The 27,614-nt window shown below is 41.7% G+C and overlaps 1 protein-coding gene across 4 annotated transcripts in view; it reads right to left on the reverse strand.

Annotated features, from left to right (window-relative positions):
• Positions 1–26,425, reverse strand: part of LOC135252729 (microtubule cross-linking factor 1-like) — a 49,667-nt gene extending 23,242 nt beyond the window's left edge. For 2 of the 4 annotated variants that reach the window (XM_064331166.1, XM_064331165.1), the window contains exons 1-3: positions 24,894–26,421; positions 20,880–21,104; positions 20,482–20,640 (exon numbers count right to left, since the gene is read on the reverse strand). In XM_064331166.1, coding sequence (XP_064187236.1) covers positions 20,482–20,640; positions 20,880–21,104; positions 24,894–25,799 — 1,290 coding nt within the window. In that variant the 5' untranslated portion in view covers positions 25,800–26,421. Of the gene's footprint in view, positions 1–20,481; positions 20,641–20,879; positions 21,105–24,893 lie in introns of all 4 variants that reach the window. The other 2 variants (XM_064331168.1, XM_064331167.1) reach the window with 2 other exon arrangements.
• Between the last annotated feature and the right edge of the window lie 1,189 nt (positions 26,426–27,614).

The following is a 27,614-nucleotide window of genomic DNA, read 5'->3' on the forward strand; positions in this document are numbered from 1 at the left end:
ATGAAAAATTTACACTGGCTTCTTTTTATCCATACTTTCAGACAAAGATGAGAAAATAAGTTATTGAAGTATTTTTCCTGTTTAGGGTTCATAATGTAAGTACAGTATGCTTTGCTACTCACCAGATTATTGGTGGTGCCTTAATTCTCATGGCCACAGAGAGGCCACTGTATGGCAGACAGCACTGCCTTTATGTTCAAGTGCCCACAGGTTATTTAGACAGAGCAGAAACAACCCGGGTGAAAGGAAATGATTGTTGTAATAGCATGCCTTGGCCATTTAAACCAAGGGCTAACAAACAGTCAAGGCCGTTGTCTCCAGAATGTGTATATTGCTACTTTATGACCAATACCTTTGGGAAAAGTACACCAATATATATTCAAATGAGACAGAACGGTGTAGCCAGCTTTGACCATAAATCTCAATACTGCCAAATAAATGCATATTTATAATTTAAGTATATCACATATTAAATAGATTTCAGTTAAGGCTTTCAAATATGTAATTAAACTAGTCAGAGTACTGTGATTTATTTACTCTCAACGGCAGTTATTCAGAATGGTTTCCACGTGCATCTTATGAATCATCGGAACTACTCTAATGACCATCCAGGGGTCCACAACCCACAGAACGGGAACCACTTATTTCAATACAATCCCCTGGCTTCACTGAAATTGCTGAGATACAAATATGTATGGCATAATTTCCTATGGCCGGTTTTTTTTTTTTTTTTTTGGTCAAGGTTTGTATTTACTAAAGGCCACAGAATGTAAGAGTTTCAGTACAATAAGAATGTCACCTTAACGGAGCAAACCTACAATCAACGCGCAGACAAACTGCAGTTCACCTCAGCCTGTAGGCATGGCTGAATCATTTATGGCGAGACAGATGGAAAGTGTGAGAGTGACCTCGTTATAAGAAAGAACATTAACGCAGATGACACAAGCAGCTCCGTACAAACACACACAGTTGAGACATAAATCGATGACGTATTCTGGCATAATGCATCTGCAGTTCCCTAAGTGGTGAGCAAAGCCAGCACTCTGGCCAGCACGGAGTTATTATTATAATATTATGGTTGCATATGCTTCCCCCAGTTCCCCAATGTGCTGTTGGCAGAGGATGGGGGAAGAAGTGGGGAGAAGTGAGACTGAGGGTAGAATTATAAATGAGTTATGCGTTGTTGTTCCATAGCATTCTATTGCACAAAGCTGAAATAATGATTTTTCCCCCTTTCTTGGCAGACCATCATCCACCTTAAGCACAGTACATGCTGTTTTTAAGCCGTAACACTTCTGGAACATCTATTTTCCAGCGATTACGCGCTCTGTCCAATTAGCTGTACTTCAGACTGCTCTCCTGGTGATGTGACAGCGGGACCGCACAGCAGTACAGTGACCATGCACAATTAAAAATCACGCACATTTTTGCAGAGAAAAGCTCAAAATAAGCCTGCTATCCAAATGCATATACAAAGACTGAATGATGGTAAAAAAAAAAAAAAAAGCTCAAGGGACAATGTACACTCCGGAACAGTGGACGTTAAAATAGCCGAGCGGTACTAACAGGAAGCATTACAGCGTTCCCTAGGCGCTCTGTTCTTAGCACATCAAATGGGTTGTGGGGCCAGAGCAAACAAGCTTGTGAAAGGCAGAGCAGACCTGAGCAAGTCACCCAGCATCTTTCTCTCAGTGGCCTGAATGTAAGGCCACTCTGCCTCGCTGCCCCCTCCCCTCAATTATTCCTCTTCTGCACCGAACATCTCCCTGTCACGAGAGGTTTTCTTACAGCCACAAAGACACCGTTCATGTTTGATGTCCAAAAAAGGGCTTATAGCAGTATCGATTCATTTGTACTGAGAACAAAGGAAAAAAGGAAATGCTTTGTTGCCACATTAGATATACTGTAAGTTTGCATTACTTTTTCCCTTTATGTCTTGGTGAGGTGAAGTCTTTAAAGGCCGTGCTTTGGTTGATTGAAAGGATGTAAAGGAATGGAAGTGTTATGAAAGCAAGCACACCTTTCCCCACTCACACACACAGCTGTCTAACAAACAGTGTGTAGTTCATTATTTTAATGTTGTAGCCTTCATCCATCTTACTAATGGCAATGCATCTGTTTGACATGTATACAGTCTGGGACATGTGCATGTGAAGATTACTTGTGTTTATGAGTGCGTGGACACAGGTTCTATGACTAGAAGTGTGTATCTAGAAGATGTATGTTAGTGTTTTGGCAAGAAGACAGCCATTAGTCAGTGGAAAAAGGTTAAAAGGAGTTCAGAGAACAAATGTTTGTGGAGAATGTGTTCTACATAAGAGTGTGTGTAGGAGAGGGATTGTGGTTTTGTGTAAGGGAGTGTGTGATTTATGAAGGCAGGTATGTGGAAGAACAAGTGATGTATGAGTGCGTGTGTGTGTATGCTTGGTGGGGCGTGTGTGTGCGTGATTTTCGCTTCTTGATTCTATTAAAACGTGTAAACACTTCTACAACACCCACAATAAAAACTGAATGTGTGTACATATATGTGTGTCTGTGAAATTTTTGTAAGTTTGGCTGGTTTGTGATAGGTTTCTAAGGATGCTAGTGGTTTGTGTGTGAGCCGTCTGACTGATTGACTCTAAGAGTCAGCTCTTTGTCCCACAGGCCTGGGCTTTGCTCGGTCAGACAGCTGGCATCAATTCTGTGATCCTTGACAAATACCTCTAATTCCTGCCCTAGTGACAGGGATAAGCACTCTAAGCAGAGACAGGATTAGGGATTTCATGCAAAGCTCAGAGGAAGCCCAGGTCCCATCAGTGTCTCCCTTTACTACACACGTACAGAGTGACCCTGAGACCAATGGGGTGACAAGGAAACCCTTTATGCTCTAAAGAAGTGGAACTCTTCTTCTTTTATAAATGCAAACATGAAAGACTGAACCGAAGAGTGAAAAGCTATGACAGACTCTGATAGTGTGAAATAGGACTCAAGCCCATTTCCAGTCAGCAGGAACTGTCAAACCTGATTTTTAAATTTCTTTTCCCCACATTTCTCCCTGACTTGGATGCCCAATTGCCCTCCTGCTACTGCTCATCAATCTGTGACCTGACAGCGCAACAGCTGTCTACCTATGACACGGAACACAGCCATTCCTCCCCATAGGAAACACTCATGTCAGCAGCCCAATACTTTACCTGATGCCGCGGCCTGTTTCAAATGCCATCATACCAGCCGACTAAATCCCTCCCATCCCTGGGTGATGCTTAGAGCCAATGTAGTACAGTATGATGGGTAAGGAGCAGATATTGTAACCTAAATCTCCAGAGTTGGACACTGCTGTTGTACCCTTGAGCAAGGTACTAATCTACATTGCCTGAGTATATCCAACCGTATAAATCAATGCAATGTAAATGCTATGTAAAAGGTTGTGTAAGTTATTCTGGATAAGAGCATCGGCTAAATGCCTCTAATGTAAGGTTTAGAGCCAATTCTGTGTTGCCCTGTGGGGCTGCTAGCTGCAGTCGGGTCTGGCATGGTCTAAAATCTGGAATCAACATCATCCTTGCATTATAACAGTGGCTTAACAGGATGAGCAACACAGCAGCTCAAATGCATGTGCATCATTGTGATATCATTGTTCAATGCGGCATTTCATTTTCTGATCTGTTAATATTGCAAAAGAAAATGGGAAGGATTGTCCCAGAGTGAAAAGCTATGACAGACAGACGTAAACACAATTGATTGTTTGGGAAGATTCTACATGTCAAAGCCCGGTTCTTTGAATATTGCACAAATTGACACTGAATAAAGACGTAAACACAATCTGCCAAGCACTGTGCACATGAAGCTGGGAGAAAGATGTAATAAAATGTAATAAAAAGTCTAAAATTTCAAGGAAGGCAAAGCTAAACAAAACAATCATATTGTGACTAAACACATTTGGAGAGAAGTGTGTCAATGTGGGAATTATTTAAATTAAGTTAAAGATATCAGACATAATTGATGTTTTTTTTTTGAATGTATCAGTCACATGCACTGTAGCTGAACTAAACAATGTGACAAACCTTGTAAGCTATATAGTTGCGGCAGTAACTAGAAACAAAAGGGCTGAATATTCACCCCTGAGACCGGAAGGACGAGAGCACCGTGTGTAATTATGTGAGTGGCTGGCGTTCGCTCTGTTGTTCCTGAGACAGCACTGTTTCGTCTCACATCCCAGGTGACATGTGCAGACTTTACACAATACAGACGAGACTCGCTCACGAGCACCTGTCAGTTCAGTCCCCAGTAACAGGCATTTAACTGCAGCTGCTTAATCCCAGAAGCTGGCACAGTTCCACGAGTCTGTACACAGACAGTACTTAGACAGTTTACATTAGAGAAATACACAGCCTTTCCTTGTCTCCCAAACTTGCCACTTTTTAAAATATGCTAGCTAGTAAACAGAACAAACCTAATTTGATTTTACATTTGAATGGTTTTTTCCCATTCCCTGGTTTGGAATGCCAAATCGTATTTATATCGGCACTCACTGCTGAGTATGTGTGAAACTTCGAAACTGTTGTTTCTGAGAATTTTTATAACCAGACCTTGACTTAATTTACAAATGTACTGTAGAACTGCTAAATACTGACATCAACAGAATGACCCACCATTTTCATTGGAACAACAAGCAAAGAACAATGTTCTTCAAACAGATAACATGTAAGAGCCTGACCTATTTCCTGCTTATTCAAAGCAGAATATCAAATGGGTACAACTATAAGCCTATTCTATAATGCTTCATGACATCATAGATAGAGAAAACATGGGTTAACCAATAATGGAGCACAGCAATAAATTAGGTTTTCACAAAACATACAAAATAATCGGCATCAACATTCTTATTTTTATTTCAACATTCTTTTATTTTTCATAATCTATTTATTTATGATCTTTCATCTAGTTTGTCGCCATAGCAATTCAGGGTTTGACATTTCCACTTACCCACCCATTTTTGGTTTATAGTGGCCCACTTTAACAGTGGGGAAAAAATATATTTTTTCAACTGTGAAATATGACATGACAGCATGACTACAGTATGTTTTTCAGAAAATGCCTTCTTTGCGATTAAGCATGCAGAATTCCAGAAATTTGGTAGCACAACACGAGTGATTTTGTTTGCACCACGAGAGCGCTCTGTGAGCATGTGCTGACGCAATAAATAATTCTGGAGACATCTGCCTTGATGGTTCAGCAGTGAAACCAAGAAAGTGGTGTTTTCTGAGTAAAAGAGTTCTTTCTGGGCCTCCGCTAGAGTATCTTTCTAAGAGCAGACGCAAAACGAGATGACTGGGCAGTCTGCAGACAAGGAAGGTCTTATTTGCCAACAAACTGATTACCCATCCTAAGATACGCAGACCTGTTCTTGGGGTTGGCCCCCAATTAGATTGTTACCCGTCAGGTGACAAATCAATCATGGCAAAAAAACAGCTGGTCTCTAGTATCACAACTGTTGCAATTGCTCCTGACACAACTGCACTGCTCTGATGTGTAATGATCCGCCCTTTAACCGCGGTAATCCTTAATGATATAACCAGAATAATCTGCGATGTAAGAGATATGGTGATCGCTAATTGCGCAGCTGTGCTTATCTGTGGTGATCAATGTCACACAAGTGGAGACGAGCACAGATGTCACAGCTTCTTTGAAGAGTCTTGATTGAACAGTAAGCATAGCGTTGAGTAACGAGGCCCCATAATCTGTGTTGGACAGAGGATTAATAGACCATGTGTCCAGCCACAGACTGCATGGGGACAGTATGAAAAATGCACCAAGAAGAACACAAGGATCCGTTCCACCTAGCTGCTATAAAATATTTTAATTGGACTTAATTACTTAGTTAGCAGGCGGGCCTATCCTGATTGGAGCTTTGAAATGCAGAACACAGTGTGAAGCACAAAATACAACCCAATAGCAAATCAGCAAGTATGCCAACAACAAATAGCATTATAGATCAGAAATACTTTAAGAATTCAAATTTTACCTATCACCCACCCAAATACCCAATGTGATACAGACTGTTAACAAGCAAAAATTCTGAGTACAGTGCAAAGTACAAAATGCGATTTAAGCACGCGCGTTATGTCGATGTTGTAGTGGGCCACTGTGAACAAACACACTTTTGCATTGACCACAAAGAAATCAATTTGCTTGAAAAAATCTCAGACGCGAAGAAGATTTTGGCAAGAGCGAGATGCTTGATTTATGGTGTGGTCACACCAAGCGCTCTGGCTGACAAGACAAAGCACACTCAGAGCGAGTTAAGGTGTTTCTATCTATCTTAAGTTTGATGCGCATGCATTTTCCCTCCTCCAGAGGGCAGACTCCTGGCCGGAAGCACTGCGCCGTATCAGTCCAAACCCTCTGCTTGTTCACTAAGCATTGGGACTAGCTGTTGAAAGCTTGACTGTTCGCGAGTGACTTTATTGGTCTGGGCTGGATGACATTAGCAGAAAAAACAAAAAAAAAAAAAACAGGTTTCATTGCATTTGGTTTCTGGAAGTGACAGATAGCTTCTTGTTTTCCAGCATTCCACTAAAGGAATAACAGCTGCTGCTGCTTTATTACAGAGAAAAATGCAAGTCATGCAGGTGAACGTGTCCCTTTGTTGCATGGTTACAGGTCACAGCAGTGAAATTCAAGGTATGGTATATTAGGAAGGGAAAAGGGGGCACATAGCAACATCTCTTTGAAATATAAATTGCTCATAATAAACCATACAAGCATGCTACATTTTAGATAACAAGTACTGCGGAATTTCCCTTTCTTTTGAAAAACCTCCCAGATAGCATTCCTTAACAACACTCCTCGTCACCACCAGTAAGGATTTTCTGGTGGCCTACTTCCTGCAACAGGTTTCTCTTTGTTTGTTTTAATATGTAATGATACTAAAAAACAATGTTGCTCGAGATTGTGGTTAGCCTGAATAAAAGGGCTTAGTGCTTGCTTGTAATAGAAGAGAATTTTACTATATTTCTCACAGTAGCGCTCCTACCCAGTCTTGTGAAAATGAAGATGCGTTGTAGTGGGCTTGGATCTTTGGAGGGCATACCCAAAACTGGATACATTACTCATTCTTCCCAACCCAGAGGCCCATTAATCCCGTTTGTGTGTGACGCCAAAGTAGCCGTTGTTGTTGTTGTCATGGTTACAGGAGGAGGGTAAACTGTTGGAGACTTGGCTGGGAAACATCAAGAAGGTCAAGCATCTACAGCTGGATGAAAAACGAACATATTGTAAGGCAAGCACAAAGCAAGCCCTCAGTTTACATGATTACTTTCAAGTAAAATGCGCTAAGCACATCTGCAATCTTTATCATGCCAGACATCTGTACCTTTCTTACCTAATCTGTTCATTTTTTTTTTTACTTCTGGGGATCTCTTTGGTGTTTTATACACACTCACACTCACACACACACAAACAAATTCCTCACTGGATGCGAACATTCAATTCTGATTCCATTGCTGAATCTGGGAACGGGTTGCCGGGGTTACACAGAGCAGGGGCAGAGGTGGCTAATGCGCGCCTTTGTGCAGTGCGGCACACTAGCGTCACACATGCTGTGTATTTTTAAACTCCCATCTCAGCACTCTCCAATAAAAGCACCCGAGCCATGACCATCTATTCCTGCGCCTCTGAAGGTCACGCTAACCCTCTAGCCTCAGCCTTCCACCCCCCCCTGTGGCCCTGCCCCCACCCCCACCCCTCAGCTCCAACCGCCTGCACCCCAGGTGGGCCTCCCTGCTCTGCTCCATCCTGATTAATACGAACGGGCACAAAAGCGCCATCATGCAGGCGGGAGCTCCCTTTCTCTAAGCATAAGGGAGACAAACGCTCCCTCCAGGCGCTACGCCTCGGGAGGACACCCCTCCCCTGACAGGCAGGCTTGGCCGGGGGTCTGGCTGCCACCTGCTCCCCGGGGCAGCGTCTGGTTCTGCCCGGCCGGCCGCGACGGGCTGCAAGTTCTACATATGCATGGGGCACTTAGGGAGGCTTCCAGGGCACAGCTGCTTGGGGCACTAGAGGGCATCAGGGCAATGATCACAGTGCAAAGCTGTCACCCTGCACAGCCAGAATACTACAACTCTATTGTACCAGAGTGTCAGAGAAACAAACAGTGCAGTGAGCAATCCAGTCACACACAACACATTCAGAATTACAAATAGTAATACTGTGACCTTGTAAAAATATAATGGCTGCCTAACAGGTAACTCATATCATTGTTACTAAATCTGTTAACAATTATGTTGTGCATTTCTGTAGTGTTCTAGTGTTCCAAACTGAACATTTGAAGGTCTTCTTTCAGTATTTTCTGTTAATGTACAAGCTGCAAAGAAAAATCCATGGAACCTGTCAGCTCGCAAAAGGTGAATCACCTGGGTGCTAATTCTGTCAACTAAATCTTGAAGCACCGACTGCAGATTTTTTTGGGGGAGGAACTGAACTGGCACAACCATTGCAGTACTACTGCATTAGCCCTGCAGTGCAGCTTGGGAACACACTTAAATCTGGAAAGACAGCATTGCGAGTCACATTCCTGATCGGGAGAAAAAGTTCCTCCTTGCACTTTTCCGTATCTAATTTAAAGAGATAGCTCTTCTCATGGTGAGATAGAAGAGGCTGAGCATTCAGCAGAAGGAGACAACAGCCCAAGGGTGTCTAAGCTTAAGAGATTAAACTCTGGAGTCAGCATGATTCTCCAATTGAATGGCTGATAAACGTCACTCAGTTGCATAGCTACCCACAATGCAACTGGAGATTGACTTCTCCTTTACAATGTCCTTAGTAAAGGAAGCATTGCTCTCCGTTTTGCAGGCAGCAACTCTGAGGTCAGCCCATCTGTATTCATCGCCAGACAGGGGGAGTGCCCGTCTCCCAACGGTCAGAAGCAGCTTATGCAGCTTTCAGACCCTTCTTCCCAGGCATCAGTATTCATGTGTACATTCCAAATTGTGGGTTTATCTTTTCTTTAGCCACAGTATCACTGTGTAATCCTGCAGTCAACTCTAGGCTCTTTCCACTAGAGTAGCCAATTTGGCAAACTATGAAACCTTTCAAGATACTTAAAAATCTGCTCTCTTTGGTGAAACAGGAAAGCGAGAAGCATATTTATTATTTCCTTAATGTAGTACTCATCCTTCTGTGCTAAGGAGCCATGGTACACATGATTTTCATTATGCTTTACTTCACAATGTCCTTGTCATTCGATCAGACGGGAACTGCACAATAATAATTTATGATTTATTATAAAGTATATGCAACATGCAATATTCATTTAGCAGCATGACTGAACAAACCTGATCGATGCAGACATTGCGTTTCATCTCACTTCAAGCTATAAAACCGTGTAATTACAAAACCTGATTATTATAAAACTATACAGTCTCCAAATACAAATTCTAGATAATGTTACCTCAACTAAAATATTTATATAGAGTAATAAAAACAGACCCTTTGAGAGGGATTTTTTTCACACGATTGAATCTAACATTGAATTTAGGCAAGTATTATCTCCAGGAACTCATTAGTGAAGGGAGGGCAGCCTGTGTCTGTGTGTACAGCAGTGTGTGGGTGAATGTTTTAATTAGGGCATCTTTGAATGGAATGCCTTAAAACCACTTACTGTTGTTTCAGATTCAAAAACAGAACGAGTGCTTTGTGACTTCTGCTTAGTAGCATAAATGGTCGCAACCTGTGAATAAGTAGGTACAGTATGTTCCTACAATGAAGCGAGGCATAACCAATGTCTCCTGTAAGTGGGCCACTCACAACTGCCACAAGTAGATCTGCAATGGGAGTTAGACCTTGAAGGTGTGTTTTCATCAGAAGATACAATAGGACATGCATCATTCCCTGAGAAAACAATACTGCAAATGAATTCACTTTTATTGTGTGGCTTGCAAAATAGAGTAAATGTAAAATGCAAATGATTTCCTGGCTTAAACTCTTCAGACAAGAAATACAAATCACTATGTATTCAATGAGATTGATATATTGATGAAACCAGCTAAGGAAAACCAATGTGATAGCTATAAACATGGCCTTTCAGGAATGCAATCAGATTTAATCACCTTCAGTGGCCATTACATTAGAACTGACTATGAGTTTGGCCATTCACTACCAGTTCAACATTTTGATTAATTCCTGGAAATTCGAGAGAAAAAGAATGTCTTCCATAAATCTGAGGAAATGAAAGATTAAACTTTACTTCATGCATTCCTTCAATGTTTTTAGTGGCTAATATTCCTCAAAAACAAAGTGTAAGTGGCCTGAAGAAACACTGTGGAGTATCTGTGGTTTCTAATAAAATCACAATTCTTGTTCCTGATCACAAATCTTCTGATACACATACCTGTATCTAGTTTTTTTTTAAACAACCATATTTTCCCTGGTGGAAATGGGGAAAAAAACAAGTACAACACTCTTCATGGCCCTGGAATGTGTCTAGTGTTAAGCTGGCAAAAAGCCAAAGACCTCAATTAGAATTTGGCTTCCTGAAAAGGTATGTCGGGGGACTGAGATCACTGCTAATTTAGTAGCAGCAAGGTCTACAAGTGATCAGGAAGAGCAGCACACTGCAAGACCTGTTTTGTCACCATGGATGATCAAGGCATTGTCCTTAGGTACAACAGTAACACATGCATGTATGAAAACTTAACATCTGTAAAAGTGTTCTAAATGCAGGTACAATGGTCTCATATTTATTTAATTGATTATATTTAGTCTTACTCTGCATCAGTCCAGGCAAAATGAACTTTAAAACAAAAACATGTCAGTCTATTCCATTTTCCAGACCAAATCCGTGACTGGTTCAGCGAGAAACTCACCATTGCCATTGGCTGTAATAATAACACAAAAATGTGGTATGAAAACAGATGTTTCTCTTAAAAGGTTGATTGTTTCCCAAGGGAAAAGATAATTGATCCAGGTCTTAGCTTGAAGAATGACCTGATGCATATGAAAAAATACATGCAGAAAATGTAGCATTGTCTGTAGCGTCAGGTAAACTAGCTATCTAATACGCCGGGTACATTATATAGTAAGCAGTATGCATTAAGGACCATAGCAGGACAAACAAGCTAGGAAGCTCTTATTGTGTTGCTTTTACACCACTAAGTCACAGCCACTTTACAACATCGAATACAAAATAATCACTGAACCGTACCCTAAGCAACTTCAGTATTTCAGGTCTGTTTTTAATCGTAGACGTTATGAAACCAGCAAAATCAATGAAGATCGTAACAGACATATGCTCTCTGCCAACTTTCACTCATCACCCCACCTTCCAGTGAGTAAAGAAAAAAGTTTGGTTACATCATGTATGCTTTACAAAAATAACAAGCTTCACCTTTAAAAATGTCTGCATTAATCTGAATCGGAAAACCGAGTTCATTGATACTATTCACTGACTTTATATTAATATTTAAATCCAAATTTCTGAGGTGTCACATGAATGGCCAATGAAACACAAAATAATTGACACTATCATTGCATGGGCTTCCTGCTTATTTTATTAATATTTCAATCCAAATAAACAAGAGCAGAAGGAAAAGCCCAGATAACGTAATAGGCCACAGGGATTTTATTTTTACTCAAATTCACATTTCATGATTGTGTAGTGGCATGGAGGGAAGCGGTATCTGGGCACGGTTTGGCGCCTCTTCCCGGCAGCTCCTTGGCCTTGCGTGGAGGGCAGCCTGGCATCCCTCCAGCAGGGCTGGTGAAGCTGAGAGCAGGGAGGTGTAGTGTCTACTGAATCTCAGCCCACGCTGGCTCAGAAACAGCCAGATTACACCTCAGGGCCTGTGGACTAATGCTTTTCTCACTACCTTTGACATCAAGGACTGCAGTCGCAGATTGACCCAAGGAAATGCTTAACTTACTGGTTGACCGGTAACAGAGAGCTAATCTAGAAAAGGAATGTGGAAAACCTGCAGTGTTCTGTTTTCCAGCCTTTATGATGCAATCACATCTGGACAAAGTAGAGAAGCTGACATGCTCCAAGACAAGAATGCACACTAGGATATAGCACACAGTCATTGTATTCCTCAAAAATCTTATTACAACAAGTGCCAAATTTAATAAGCTTATACATATTAAACTATTACAATAACAATCCAAGCTTATACTAAAAGTATGCATAATTGTACTAAATTTAAGATCAATGGTGTTTTATGGTCTCATATTTAAATGATCAATTCTCATCTAAAGCCGCGTTTCCACCAAAATTACCCGGAACTTTCAGTCCCAGGAACTACTTTACCAGGAACTAAAAGGTTCCTTCAGCCAATGGTTGTCTGCGTTTCCACCGGGGTCTAAAGTACCGCGAAGATTAGGCAAATTAGCCCACTGACGTCGTCGTCGGTCCATCTGTCATATGATTTCTTCTGTAACCCCATACTACCACCGAAGTAGCCTACATTATTTTCTAATAACCGGGACAGCCCGGAGGGGTTTATTCCACTTATATACAACGGGTTACCAACAATGACTATATATGGTTACTTTTGTATTTATTGATTTGCATATATCCTCTCAAACACATTCATTAACAGCAGAAAACATGCACACGTTGTAAACAATTTGCTGTTTTATTACTTTCTCGTCGTCAATTCCATATAGGCTAATCGCAAAATGACAAGAATAGAACGAAAACTCGGACTTGCGTGAAAATGTAAATTAGTAGTGGAACAGCCACCGTTTGCTTTCCTTCGAAGTTACTGCTAGCCGAGCAGCGAAGTGTGCTCTCCAGATGCGAACCATGCACCATAAATGAGTCCATATCCTTCCTGGTCTTTTCGTGGAATTGAAAAATGGCAGTAAAATTGAGTAAAATTACGGCAGTCTGAAAAAGCTAAAGGGAAGATTACTAGAATTAACCTGTTATTTTACCCGGATAAAAAGTGCGGAAGGTGATTTCCAGTTTGCTTGTACTGTATCACCAATGTTAATTATGCAGAACTACCGCATACCTCACATAACTGTATCAAACGTTTTGAGTCAATTACAACGGGCTAACAAAGAAAATCCGGAAGAAAATATTCAGCAACTGAATTAATCCGTTTGAATGTTTTGGTAGCCTATGTAAATATGCTGTCCCAGCACGAATGCTTAGCATTTTATAAAACGAATACTAAAGCAAGAAAAGAACAGAAGAGCACACGTTATAATTCCAAGACGTTGACAGGCTATAACCAAAAGTAGGCTACTGCGCCGCATAACATACAAGTTTGATTTGAAGTTATTATGAAAATAAATTGGTTTGCCGCTGCATATTTTCAAACATGGCGGGTAATGGCGGAAAATAAATACAACAAAAATGCTACGGGTACTCGACCAATCAGAAATGTTCAGCGCTGCAAGCTCCACCCAAAAGGTTCCTGTACTTTCGGAAAGTACTACCCCCCGAGCAGGAACGTTTTGGGGGGTAAAACAAAGCCCCCAGAACTAAATTTAGACCCTAGTTCCTGCGGTGGAAACGCACTGAGTTCCTCAAAAGGTTCCTAGTTCCGGGGTATAGTTCCTGCGGTGGAAACGCGGCTTAACTCTGAAGTAGTTCTGGCAAAATAGACTTTAAGACAAAAACATGTCAATATGTTCTGTTTTCCAGAACAAATCTGTGACTAGTTCATCAAGAAACTATTCATCTGAACAGCTGGAAAGTGTGATGTAAGAGGCAGTGCCTCAGTTACACCCTGCCCTGCCTCTCAGCTGAACTCCCTCCAGCGTGAGGCTGTTCACAGGAAGTTTCAGCCCAACGTGAGCCACTCATCTCTCATTTACATGAGTGTCACATTCTCCTTTATGGTGCTAACGCTGAGCCTAGCCCCTCTGGTGCGCAAGGGCCTGGCTGCGCTAATCTCCTCCCCAGACTCTCAGGGTGGATTAGGGCATCCCAGCCTTCGGAAACCCTCTCGCATGTGGGTGAGGTGTCCCGCGCCTCAGGGCTGAACTCGCTGGCCACGCAAACGGGCAGGGGAAAAACAATGGGACCTTTTCATCGTCCTGAAAGGAGCGTGGGCTCTCGGTCCCCACTCTACCTCTCAGGAGCAGTCCCAGCTGGTTAATGATGTGCTCCATTGTCGTGCCCAGTCATGGGTCAGTGAGTTTCAGGCTGTCCCTCTAATGAGGGGGTGGGCTTAGGACCGCTCCCCCCTTCCTCCCCCTCCCCCCAACAGACCAGCAGCACTTTGAAATAAGCAATGGAAAACTCTCACTCCCACATAATCTAGGAAGAACCTGAGGTCTATTAATAATAAAAGGCTGACTTATCTTTTCTGAAACAGGTTTAGATGAGAACAAGATATTTCCACTCCCCCGTGACAGTGTAAACAGTTAAAGGCTCCCACCTTATCCGGGGAGGCCTGTACTTCTCTCCTTCTTCACGTTTGTATTAGTGAACGAAACTTTAGTGGATTAGTGAAAAGTGACTTGATGAAAAGGAATAAACTCATTCAACACTGATCACTCATCCACTGGACTCAATAGGTTCTAAGTCTTATAGTTTATGCCATCCATGGAAAATGGCTTCATGAACACTAAAACAGGCAGAGTTACCATATTCTGGAACCAATGGAACCAAAGAGCCCAATCATACTGTTTAGTTAAGGAGAGAAACTTAATTTGATTGATTCAAACAAGTCTGTGATTGACAGCACATGGTAGCTACATCCATTTTTCTTTTCATTAATATTTATTCTCCCATTACAGGTTAGTGTGCCTGTTATGTACAGCTTGCTGAGCACACATGGAACTATACCACAACTGAGCTGTGCCAGAGTAGGTAGAGCCATACAATTCAGCCATTTACAAAGTGTCCAGATGGTGACCTAGCTGCATGCTCAAAATGACATAACTTCTCTTTATACAGACATTTAGGAAGACACTAATTGTGCACAGATGTCTCAGACCTCCTCTATCGAGGCCTCAGGTGGCTGATAACCAGAGGACATAATGGGTCAGAAGACTCAAAGCCAAGGTGCCCGTCAAAAGCTGAGAGGGTAACTACCAGGACTTCAGTAGCAGGTATGACATAAATTGGCTGTGTTACTGAAATAGAAGACTGTTCTAAACAATAACCATATAAACATTTATTGCATTACGGGAAATATTTTGTACTACACGTCCTGAATACCACAGTCTCCAAACAAATGCTCTGTTCTATTAACAGGTCTGGTTCCCAAAGGGTTTCCTGAATGAATCACTGTTTGTTATCATAGAAAACTGATCTCAGTATTTGAATGAGGCAAGACATACTATTCCAGCTTCTAAAATGTAGTGATACACTTATCCCAGTCTACAGCTTCTAAGAACCATGAGGGACTAAAACCACTGAACTTTCCTCTCTTCACCCTTATGTGTGACAAACAAACAGCCAAAAAAATAACTCAATCAGCTTCGCTTCCTGAAACACAGAACATTTCGTACTGTTATAGGAATCTAGTGCCTTCTCTTATTCACACAACCAAGGACTAGTATCAAGTATTTACCGGATTATTACATTCACACACAACACTGCCAGTAGGCCAATTGTTGTCTGGTGAGGAATGATCTTGTTAATTCTGGCTTAGGCCTACTAGTTCTACAAGTAATGTTCATTAAGTAGCTAAATAAGAAAGAGTAAATCATAACAGCCTGCCATATTTTAATGAGCACAAACACCTACAGGAACTTTAGAAACATTTAGAAACAAATTGCAATGGCTTCTTCCAGAAAGCTGACTCTGGCTCTCACACTCACACATTACCCCTAAACGGCAAAGTTCTGGAACACTGCCAGGTAAGTGCAAGTGTGAAAGGGGCTAATGAATAAGTAGAGCACAGGGCAGCGGAGGTCTGGACGGCAGCACACATACTCTCCCTTCAGTCCTTCACCAGTCTCCACAGACAACACTTTATCTTCTTCCATTTCATTATAGGTATATTTAGTCTCTCCATCTCCTCCTATATGGATGCCTGATGGGGAGGTTAATAGCAGGAACTCGACTACTCCATTGACCTCAATAAAATCGGTCGTAATACAAAAATGTGGACCGACTCCATCCAAAGACAGCTGAGGCCTAATTTTTTTTAATTTGTCCTTCATTGCCAGCCTCCCACAGTTGGAGGTGAGAATAGGGACAGGGTGGCCTTCTATAATGTAAATAAAAAACCCTATCCCAAATCTAGCTTAATGTTCATATTTTGATTAAAAAAAGTCAACACAGCATAACGGTTTATGTGATATAACAATTGAATTCATACTATGTGACCTATGGCAATCCAAGACAAAACTCAACTTTTAAGAATAAATAATTTTTTAAAAGCTAAACATATTGTGATTCTTACATGGGACGGGTGGTTTAACCATTCTGGGTCAGATTAAGCTATGCAGAACATTAATCCATTCGGCTGGGGATGCTGTTTCACCTCCTGTACAACACTAGGATTATTTGGCCTTGTTTATGCTTTGTGGAATTAAAAAAAATAAAAAAATAAAAACATAAATATGACACAGCTGTAAATACTAACAAAAAGCAACATTTACACCGTTACACCGGGAAACATTAAAATCTTTTGCCTCTCTTCTCTAGAAGAACTGTCTTTATGAACTGCTTGTTGAGTAACATACTGTATCTTCACACTGGGTTCAGGCGTTGAGTTGTGTGTGTGTGCTTTTGAGCGTTTGTGTGAGTGCATGCTTGTGTGTGTGTGTGCGTGTGTGTGTGTGTCCGTGTGTGTGTGTGTGTGTGTGTGTGTGTGTGTGAGTGCAAGCTTGTGCACGTGTTTGTGAGTGTGTGTGTGTGCACGGGTGTGTGTGTGTGTGTGCATGTATGTGTGTGTGTGTGTACGTGTGTGTGAGTGCAAGCTTGTGTGCGTGTTTGTGAGTGTGTGTGTGTGCACGGGTGTGTGTGTGTGTGTGTGTGTGTGCGTGTATGTGTGTGTGTGTAAGTGTGTATGTGTGTACGTGTGTGTGTGTGTGTGTGTGTGTGTGTGTGTGTGAGTGCAAGCTTGTGTACGTGTTTGTGAGTGTGTGTGTGTGCACGGGTGTGTGTGTCAGAACGCCAGCACGGTTCCCTGCAGAGCGGTAGAGACGTCTGCTCTCCCAGACACACACATCACACTGATGGTGTTGGAGGGAAGATGTGAACTAGGACAATGAGATTCTTTCATCTTTCATTCTCCAAACCCTCAGAGACAGAGTGAGAGAGAGAGGGATGGGGGGCCAGCTGGAACCCACTGGCTGTTCCTTCCACATACGTGGGACTGCTGGGGAACAGTAAGACCCTCCTTACCATATCACTCTAATTATGTGTTTGTTTAGCAGAAGTCCCTCATAAAGAGAACAGTGCTCATGGCACATATCTTTGAATATTAATGTCTGAATCATCACTGTAGCAACACCAAAAACATAATCAAATTTGCTACACATTTCATTAAAAAAATTAAAACATGATACATAAGAATACCTACAATGCAAAACAATTTTAAATTTTATAATGTATTATATTATATTATATTGTATATATATATATATATATATATATATATAATACTCAGAATATATGCAGCAGCCTATTTTTTGTTGTTGTTTTTTAAACAAATCATGTATGTGTTGCTCCCTTTCAACGTTAATTAAAATATAAATACAGGGATGCTGATAAAATATGCATCAGGGATACACTGAAGCTTTGGTATTGAGGTCACAAAATCAAAGCGTTTCATTCAGTCAGATTCTAGACTAGGCTACTGTGTGCAATGCCATTTGCACCCATCCTTCCCAATCTCAAATGTTTGCCTAAATCTTAGCTTGCAGTGAGCTTAGAAGCACTCACTCTTTTGTATTTGGACTATTGCTGCAAGAAACCACTCAGCATTGAAAGGAATTTCAATTCCTTTTAATTAAATAATCCTCTCAAATATTCAGTGTGAAACTACACAGAGAAATATTGAATACCAGCATTTCTTTCTTTCTTTCTTTTTTCTGACATGTGCATAGTGCTAGTTATTTTCTATTGAGTCATCATAAGAACATACACGTCTGTTCTATTTGTCTGATCCTGTCAGTTCTGATGAAGGTTGGAATGACCAAAACATTATCAAAAGTACACATAAAAAATGTTATCGAACATAAAAAGGGGAAAGTGTTTTACAGTGTTTAATATACTGCATATTACTTTTTTTCTCGCCGTTTATATACTGTATGTTAGGATGTTGAAGCTCAATCTGTCAGCCGTAAGATCATAATGAAAGGTGGCCACTTCTGTCTGTAGTCGGTGCTAATGAAAGAAAGGCTAGCAGTTGTTAACATACAAGTCTGCCTGAGAATACCACCCCCACCCCCCACCCTCCTTGCCCTCCCCTGGCTTGTTATGCTCAGATATGCATGGGCTAATTTCTAGACAGCCTTGCGGCCAGTTATCCAGCTCGGCTGGATGACCCTGATTCTGCATTCTCTACTTTCCCTGCAGGTACACAGGCTCAAAACAGGTTTCAACTGTAAGAAAGTAAGAAACCTGTACGAGTTCCACACCTACTGCATCAGGCCAAGACACTGACTCCATCCTCTCTACCAGGCAGGTTGACTGAGCCTGGCTCCACCTCCGCTACCAGGCAAGAAGATGGAGACTGCCTTTCCTCAAGTCCCTCTGCGATCTCAATTTCCCTCAGTTTCATTATTCAGATATACAGTATGATCTTTCAGATATTTTAAAATGGAAATAACTGACTGTTGCAACAACATAGATGAGCAGTCCAGTATTCAGCAGCTTTAATATGGCTGGCCATATTAACCTTTCAGGGCAGTTCTGCTTGCCTAACTGCAAAGCATTTGCTTGTTGACATGAACTAGGACACAAAGCAGAATTAAACTATGAGATTGTGGCTCATTTTCCCTCCTAATATGTCACTATGGCAGATTTAATGTATGTGCATTAGCACAAAGGTATTCTTTACCCATTCAAGGGCACAGTGTAATCTCAGCAGCCTCAGAAACAATATATAACACTTCATTACAGAGCACTGAGCTGCCCTATTATTCTCCAAGATATGTGAATGAGAAATTTCACTGAAGCCACTTCATTAAATGCAGAAATAACCAGTTACGAGAGACTGGTTTCGACACTGCAAATTACAATGTGGAAAATTGGAGTACAGCACGAGAGTGTTACGCATTCGTGATGTCTTAATTGTGAAAAGTAGAAAGAAAACCATTAGCTATTTTTGTACAGGGTGTAGAAGAATTGCAGATCACATGATTAACATGATGCTGTCTTGAAGGTAGGAGGCTGTTTTTCTGGGGCATGCCCCTGAGGACCAGATGGAGTCTAAGACTCATTGATAATTGTGTAGTAGATGTTTTTTTGACAGCTTAAGCACTGCACGCTGACTAACATATGGGATACTCCAATGTGGCACCATCTCCTCTTTACTAAAGCCTACAGACGGGCTCTCAAAACATATAAATAGATTTAACATTCCACGGGCATCTATTGTTCTAACTCATGAAGGATAGCACCGAACACCGGCAGTTTCTCAGTACTAGTGGATAGTACTTCCACAGTGGCAGAGATGGTCAAAGTTTATCCCTCTAGAAGACCAACTTTTGTTTCTCAACTTGAATCTTTGCTGGGTCATTAAAACTTCAATGTCGCCATAGCTATAGTATTTCAAGTGAAACGGCATAACCTGGCTTGGCATTCATGTTTTGGCATCCCAATGCCAGAACGATATGCTGCCAAAGTCGAAACAGAAAACAAAAGCCTCCAGTTCCACTGGCCTACAAATTACAGCAGTCGGTTTTGCCACCTTGTATTCCAATGTAAATTCAGCATGCCCAACACAACCCTTAACGACTGCATCCCAGCAACAGCAATTTGATCCAACCTTGGAACACTTCTTTTTTTTAAATGCCATCCAATGCAAACAACACATTCAAACTTTGCATCTAATATGAAAAATTTAACCATTTTCATGCCAGATGCTCAAAATCAACTTTACAAAGGTTTTACAACAGCTTTGCAGTTAGAGCTGAGAAATAGACCACAAACCTCTCACTTTGCCCTCACCATTTAGAATACTGAAATTCTTAATAAACTTGCCACTGATGTTCAAAGGGCCCAGGTAAATTCACAAAGAGAATAATAAAGAAATGTAAACTTAAACAGCTTGGAACAGGCTTACTTATCATATTTAAACCAAACACAAATACTACTTCAAACATTTTTTTCCAACAAAGAGGTACCAACACATAACACCTAACCTGCCTTTATCCTCTTCAGTGGAAACAGTTCAAGCACAGAGGGGCCATGACTGGATAACACCAGGCAGCACTATAATTGCCATCACTCCAGCAGCCCTGACAGGCCACATGACAGAAATACTGTAACCCATCAAACAGTCGGGGCAGATGGCAAGCAGCATTGTTTACCCTATTATCACCCAACCAGCGAGATGCACACCCCGTCAGCCTCCTCCTTACCTCCTTCACCCTCTCAAGCTCATTGTGCAGTGCCTGCTTGGAGATCTCCACCTCGATGATCTTCTGCCGGAGGAGCTCGTTCTCGTCCTCTGCTCGGGTACGCTTGTCCTCCATGTTCTCCAGCTCGTTGTGCAGCCTCACAGAAACGTCTTTAGCAACCTGCACAAAAGCGCACGTGTTCATCACACACACACAGAAGAGCGTATTTTCAATGTGTGTCCATCGTGTCTCTGACGCCTGCACAATGGCAAATGTCTGCATCCACAGACATTAACATAACAAACACAAACCTTAAAACCTTAACACACATACAAACACGCATAGCACATGCACTTACACAACACAAATAGCACATGCGCGCGAGCAAACCCACACCCACACATGCTGCATGCCCTGACCTTCAGGTCCTGCTCCAGGTTGCGCACCAGCTCCCCGTCCACCTGCCCCGTCTGCGCCACCTTCAGGCTCTTCTGCTCGGCCTTGCGCAGCCGGTACTGCAGGATGCGGCAGTTCTTGTTGGCGCGGTCCAGCTCACGCCGCAGCTCCTGCAGCTGGTACACCTCCTCCTCCAGGTAACTGTCCCGCACCTCCTCCATCTCCGCCCGCAGCTCGTCCACCTCATCCTGGGAGAGGGCCGCAGAGATAGATCTCATTAGCGCCATAGTTTCATCACACAACCAGGCCAGTCTACCACATCAGCTGCACGCCATTATCAAATAATGCTGCCTATGCCACTCAAATCCCATTGTTAACACAGCAATGCCTTGCAAATAACTTTCAAAGCCTCACTGCTGTTCTAATGACAGGTAATTTTCTACCACTGAGCACCCTAGCACAAGTAAACACCGGCAGTTAAACCTACTAGAGTCATAAATCATAATTTCACACTGTCACTAATGGACAATGAGTCTCAATTCCATCCACTAGTAGCAACCTACTGCAGTGCTCTGATTTCTCATGATGTCTTCCAATACAAGTGGCTGTGACTGTATATACACAGCTTAAATATAAAGAGAAAGAATGGTTTTCCACAAACCAGTGGCATTCTACAACAGCGCATGAACAATTAAATGAAATGACTTAGAAAATGAATAAACTTTGCAATTATATATCTTTGTATCCTGTCTTTATTCATACACCACACATAACTGGTAGCTCATTTCTCATTGTGGAAATGTCATTTTGCTCCAATAATGCAGTTTGATGGATAATTAATCTTGAATCTGGATGGGAAACAAAATTCACATAACCCAAAATACTATTCTCTTAAAGAGAGGAATACAAGGAAATTTTTGCATCAAACAATTGAAGTCAACCTGAAGATGCTTCGCATAAAAACATCATAAGAATTCATTTCAAACAAAGTTTGCACTGTAACGCATGTTCTACATTCAGATTGATGTCATTTATACTTTGACAAACACAGCTGACATTCTCCAGTAATTACATTAGGATTTGGATATTAATTATGTTGTGATTGGTGCTATCCTGCTAACCTAAGCACTTACTATTTCAAGGAGGACACATAGTACAGCTTTTCATATTAAGGGCCCAAGGCCCATTCTTTGCTCATTGGTCTGACCTCTGTTGCCCTGAAAGCTGCCTGTTCCCTCCCATAGTTGGCTAGGCTTTTTTTCTTTAGGCACATCATTCATTTCCTTCTGCTTTGCACAGACATTTGATTAGGCTAACTGTTCATTAACTTGCCCCTCTGGTCGGTGAAAGGCTGGAAAGGGGCGTTTGACAGACGGCTGAGGGAAGAAAAGGATGGATGTGGGGTCTGATGAAAGGAGAAAAGCGGGGAGTGAAGAGTGGAAGAAATGACATTCAAAGGGAAGGACAAATGAAGAGAATGGAGGAAGAGCGTGAAGACAGAAGTACCCAAGGAAATGAAGGGTAGATCTATCAGTTACAATTCCAAAAGCTATTTACCTGGCAAGATGAATACCTATGCGACTAAGCACTTCTTGTTTTTGAGAAATGTTTTGAGAAAGAAAATGTCAGGCACCACAGTTCCTCTTTTTATGAGGGTGTATATAGCTTGGGGTTCACACACACACACACACACTCACACACACACTCTATAGATAAAATGATTACAACAGCAAAACAAACAAACAGGTGTAGGAAGTCTTGTCACCATACGGCAGTATTTGATTTACTGGACCACTGAACTCCATTTTGTGAAATTTTACCAGGTGCTTAGACCCAGAGACATATCAATTCCCTACAAGACTTTGATTGAATCAGGATGCAAATAACTTGTCTGGAGCGCTCAGCTTCTCTCGGGCTTCAAACAATGTGTGAGGATCCGTCTACTGCACATTGGGTATAACTGAAACAACGGCGCATCCTCTAAGGGGAGGGAGGAGAGCGGGGACACAGCTGGCAGACAGACGAGGTTGGAACCCCCTCCCATTGTGCTCGTTGTTACATCTGGGAGTAGTTGACTGTTATCAAGTCTTTAGGGAACAGCCCCCATTGTGAAAACAAATGCCACAGTCTAAAGAGCCACCAAAAAGCCAATTAATGCACTTGTCCCCATGACAGAAGAAAAATATTATGCGCTGCTAAAAAAAATGACAAAAGTACTGTGATTTACATCCGTTTCACACTGAAAGAATATATCACTTGATTGCTCTCCTATCACAACCTAGATAGGTCTTAAATATCATTTTTAAAACAAATACTTTTATTTCACTTTCCTAAAAGGTAGTCTGATATTCATAGACCGGTATAATCTGTTTTGGATGTAAATAACAATGAACAGCTGTGACAGCCAATTCTGAGATGGTAGATACACTATATATATATATATATATATATATATACACTGACCTCAACCCCATCCAACACCTTTGAGATCATTTGGAAAGCCAACTGTGACCAAGGTCTAATCACCAAATCAGTGCCCAACCTTACTAATGCTGTTCTAGCTGATTGAATGGAAGCAAATCTCTGCAGCAATGCTCCAATATCTAGTATAAAGCCTTCCCAGAGTGGAGGTTGTTAAAGCAGCAAAGGGTGGACCAACTCCATATTAATGCCCATAATTGTGGATGAGATGTTGGATGTCAGGTGTCCACATACTTTTGGCCACGTAGTGTATGCTGCAATAGGTGTACACTGCAGTGATGAAAAGGATACCATCGTAGGGGAAACGTGGCAGTGCCTCCCTGTCCACCAGTTCAGTTTCTCTAATGCCAGCTGGCCACAGCAGCCAAGGGCCCAGTGCGGTTCATTTTGATTAATTAAGCTGGCATGACAGGCATTCACCTCCATTGTGTAATGATGGCTTCATTGATATCAGAATAAATCATACACCACACACACATACACACACTCAAAAACAACGATGTCTCTAAAAAAATATCAGTTATGAATATCGGTTGTGCATAATAAACACACAATCCAGCTAGATGGCTACACCTTTCGTGTTAGGGACAGTTTGCACCTAGAGCACTTTGTGGACACAAACATCCTTGCACAGTTTCTCTCTCCTAATCTATGGCCTGCAAAAAGAAAACATGGCACCTGCCACCAAAAACTATTGACTGGATCCTTCGTTTTCCTTTATAACTTGTGCACTGCACATGTTGTACTTCAGGAACAGTCTTTTTTGAAAGTGTTCAGTGCACAGATACTTACTCAGTGCCATCAATGCAAAACTGTGACCACCTATTAACAAAATGAATTACACATCTGCCTCAAGGGGTAAAAAGTAAGCAAAACCTAAATCAAATTTACATCTTGTCAGTATTTACAAATCCTTGTTCAAGGATTTTATACTTCATTTTATCAGATTCTTTGTTGGATACTGAACTTGATCTGAAATTATTTGCGCATAGAAACACTACCACTTGCTTTAAAATAAGACATACTGTACAAATATCACCTGCCATAATATTCATACTATATCGCCACTGGACAAAATAACAAAAGCATTACTGACGTGGTCTGTTACGCTGATCCTACATAATTACGCATGGACTGAACCAGAGCATTTGGAGAAGTGACAGGTGTCGGCGTCAGCGAAAACGCTATATGACAAGAACAATATAGGCTTTATCGAGTACAATCAGAGAAAAGGGCACGTCGGCATGGCATTCGCTATACAGGCTACTATAAATGGTTGACATAGCCTAGTAAATGTAACTGTGAAGCCGAGTCGTGTCTCAACAAGACAAATGAGTCCTCACGAGTCCTACACGTAGGCAACTGTCACTGATCCTTAAATTTTAAAGTGCAGTTTTCTTTTTTTGCAGTTTTTTTCGGCATCGAAGCCTGCACATCGTGTTTCTGCAATAACCTCATCATCGTGCTCATTAAAGTTCTGAATCCAGTCATATGGGAATTATGATGCAAAATATCAATACATACATAAATAAAAGCGAATCCAACGTGTTAGTTACCTTGAGGTAGTCGTTTTCTGAACGAAGGTCTTCAATTTCCCTCAACAAATCTTCTTCCATTGACTCATTTTTTCCTTTGAGTGCATATTGTGCAGGTAGTGACTTCCCCAGTTTAAGATCCAATTTAGATTTCCCCTGTGGTTCCTCTGTGCTGCAATGTCCTTGTGTGAGAAAACCGGGCGACAATCTTTCTTTTGCTGCTGACATGGTGTATGGCTCGACGATGCGAGGAAGGGGCTGAGACCCTCCAGAGGGCTCGGGAGATGATGCGCCCTGCAGTGGGTTCTCAACTGCCGGTGGATCCCGGTCGCTGGACCCAGAGCCAGTGCCAGATTCTGCATCGCTGTTTGCAGCTAATACAAGCCTTTGTTCATCCGACAGTGGCTCTGATGGACAATCGGACAAATCCGAGCTGCTGTCTGTGTGATTGACCCTACTGAGACAGGTTTCTGTTGACACACAGACAGGAGACGCTCGGCCATGTGAACTACGAGGCGACTCCACTACAGGGGGAATTTTCCCCTTTTTCCCTTTGGTTGCGTTTGGACTTGGGTCGCCCTGTTTGCTGGGGGCTTTCTGTTCCCATGCTGCATTTTGGGTTACCTTAGATGCCTTTTTGGACGCCACAGACTTGGCATTACTTTTTGTCGTAGCGGTCTTCTCTTTCGTTCCAGAAACTGGGCGCCGGGAAATGCGGCTTTGAGTGGCCAGGAGTCCTACGGGCGGCTGCTGTTTGCTCGACAGTTTGGGAGATTTAGGCGCTATTCCTGGTGGTTTGACAGACGCACGGGAATGGATATCCTTCAGAACAGGTCTCGCAGGGGAAGGTGCCCTGTTTAGGCGTTTCTTTTCCAGCTGATGGATATGTTGCTTGATTTCGCCGTTCGAGCCATTTGCACTCTCCATTATCCACAGACACTGAGATGGGGAGGGTGATGGAGGAACTGATCAATCCTCAACTCAGACAAATAACACCGACGGATCGCATCGGCAATACAGTCCTGTTCATCCGTTTTATTTCTCATCACGTCGGATTTACGCACATCCTTTCTTGTAGATTCACGTTTAAGCGATGGATAATTTCATCCGATCGTTGTTTTCACCCGTAGGCTATTCCCCTCCTCGCTCTCTCTCTCTCTCCTTGAAGAAACCCTGCAATTAATGTAACTTCTGTTATCAATTTGATGCAAGTCACGCCTTCAATCTCCGAGTGTCCTTGACTGAGATTTCAATTTGAAACAATCCAGGTTTTTAATTATATTTCCACACCACCATGTCCTATTCCCGTTCTTTATCCGACTAAATCAGTGCCCATCTTCCCCCTTCTACTTCGATCTGACATGTAAAATCTGCAAACGTTGCGGTCCCTGCTTCTGACGCCTGTGGTTTCCGTGTAGCGCATGCGCTCCCTTTTCACAAACACGCTCACACACCCCTCGCACAGGTCAAACGAGATCAGTCATACAAGAGTGACGAGCTGTCTGCATTCTCTTACCACTCGAAGCAAAGAGCCTACACGACAGTACAACCCAACGGATTAATTAAATGGTTCCCCCTTTTAAAATGGTCCTTATAAAAAGGCTTTAACAAGCAATAACTCGATATTTCATACTGCCTACCAATTAATTAGCCTTTAATAAGTATGCCTTTCTAACTTGGTGTGAATTAATGTTTTTTTTTTCAACGATGAAAAGTAACTAATACTACAACATACTTTGTAACATATATCCATAATATTTGTGAACCTATTATCATATCAGGTTTTAATCTGTGAATAAATTGACACATCAGTGAATTGAAATGAATGATTGGGGAATAAATATAAGTAGGTGAGGGAAATGACCTTCGTCAGACACCACCACATTTTCTGATCAATAATTTACAGACCATGACATTTATTTAGTGCATATGAAACGTGAATTGACATATTGAAATAAAAATGCTGGGATTCTGTTAGAAATAATACACATCTGCTAGACATTTTGCATCAAAGTCATGTCAGAAATGTATTTTCGCATCTTTTGCAATTAAATGAAATTTTCAGCATGAATTCTGTACAGAGAGAAGTCACAACGGGCTGGAATACAAGCTACTGCCAGTACTGTTGGAATACCTCTGAGATCTATTATAACTGTATGCTGATCAACAAAAACTGTAAATATATTTATGAGTGTTCCAGAGATGTAGCAGTAAAAGTAAAGCACACTAGGTTACGGAATGAATAACACTAATTTCGTGGTAATGTACAAGATAGGGATGTCACTGTTTTGTGCCTTGGTATTGCACATGAGATGGAAGTCATGTCAACACCATTGTTGCTAGCACAATTTTCCACAGACCTGTATACAAACTAGCGATATTTACAGCTATACAGCAGGCTCATATGAAAAATAGCTCACCCCAGGGGGTTACATGTGTCTTCAATGAGCTCATCAACTATTACAAAGATCAGTATTGCCTGGTCTAGACAGCTCATCACTGCAGGGGCAGATCCACTGTAGCATGACACATAACACCTACCATGTAACAGAATATCATCACTATCTCATCATCCAGACTAATGACTCCTACCAGGCTAGTCACATAGCAGTAGTCTGAATTCAACCAGTTAAATCAAATCTTGGACACACAAGCTAACCACACAGTACACAATTAGTACGAAGTACTACTTGACCCTTTCCCTCAAAGCTATTGGTTTAAATCAAAATCCAAAATCCAGCA

This window comes from Anguilla rostrata, chromosome 4 (genome assembly GCF_018555375.3).
Source record: "Anguilla rostrata isolate EN2019 chromosome 4, ASM1855537v3, whole genome shotgun sequence".
Taxonomy (NCBI): Eukaryota; Metazoa; Chordata; class Actinopteri; order Anguilliformes; family Anguillidae; genus Anguilla; species Anguilla rostrata.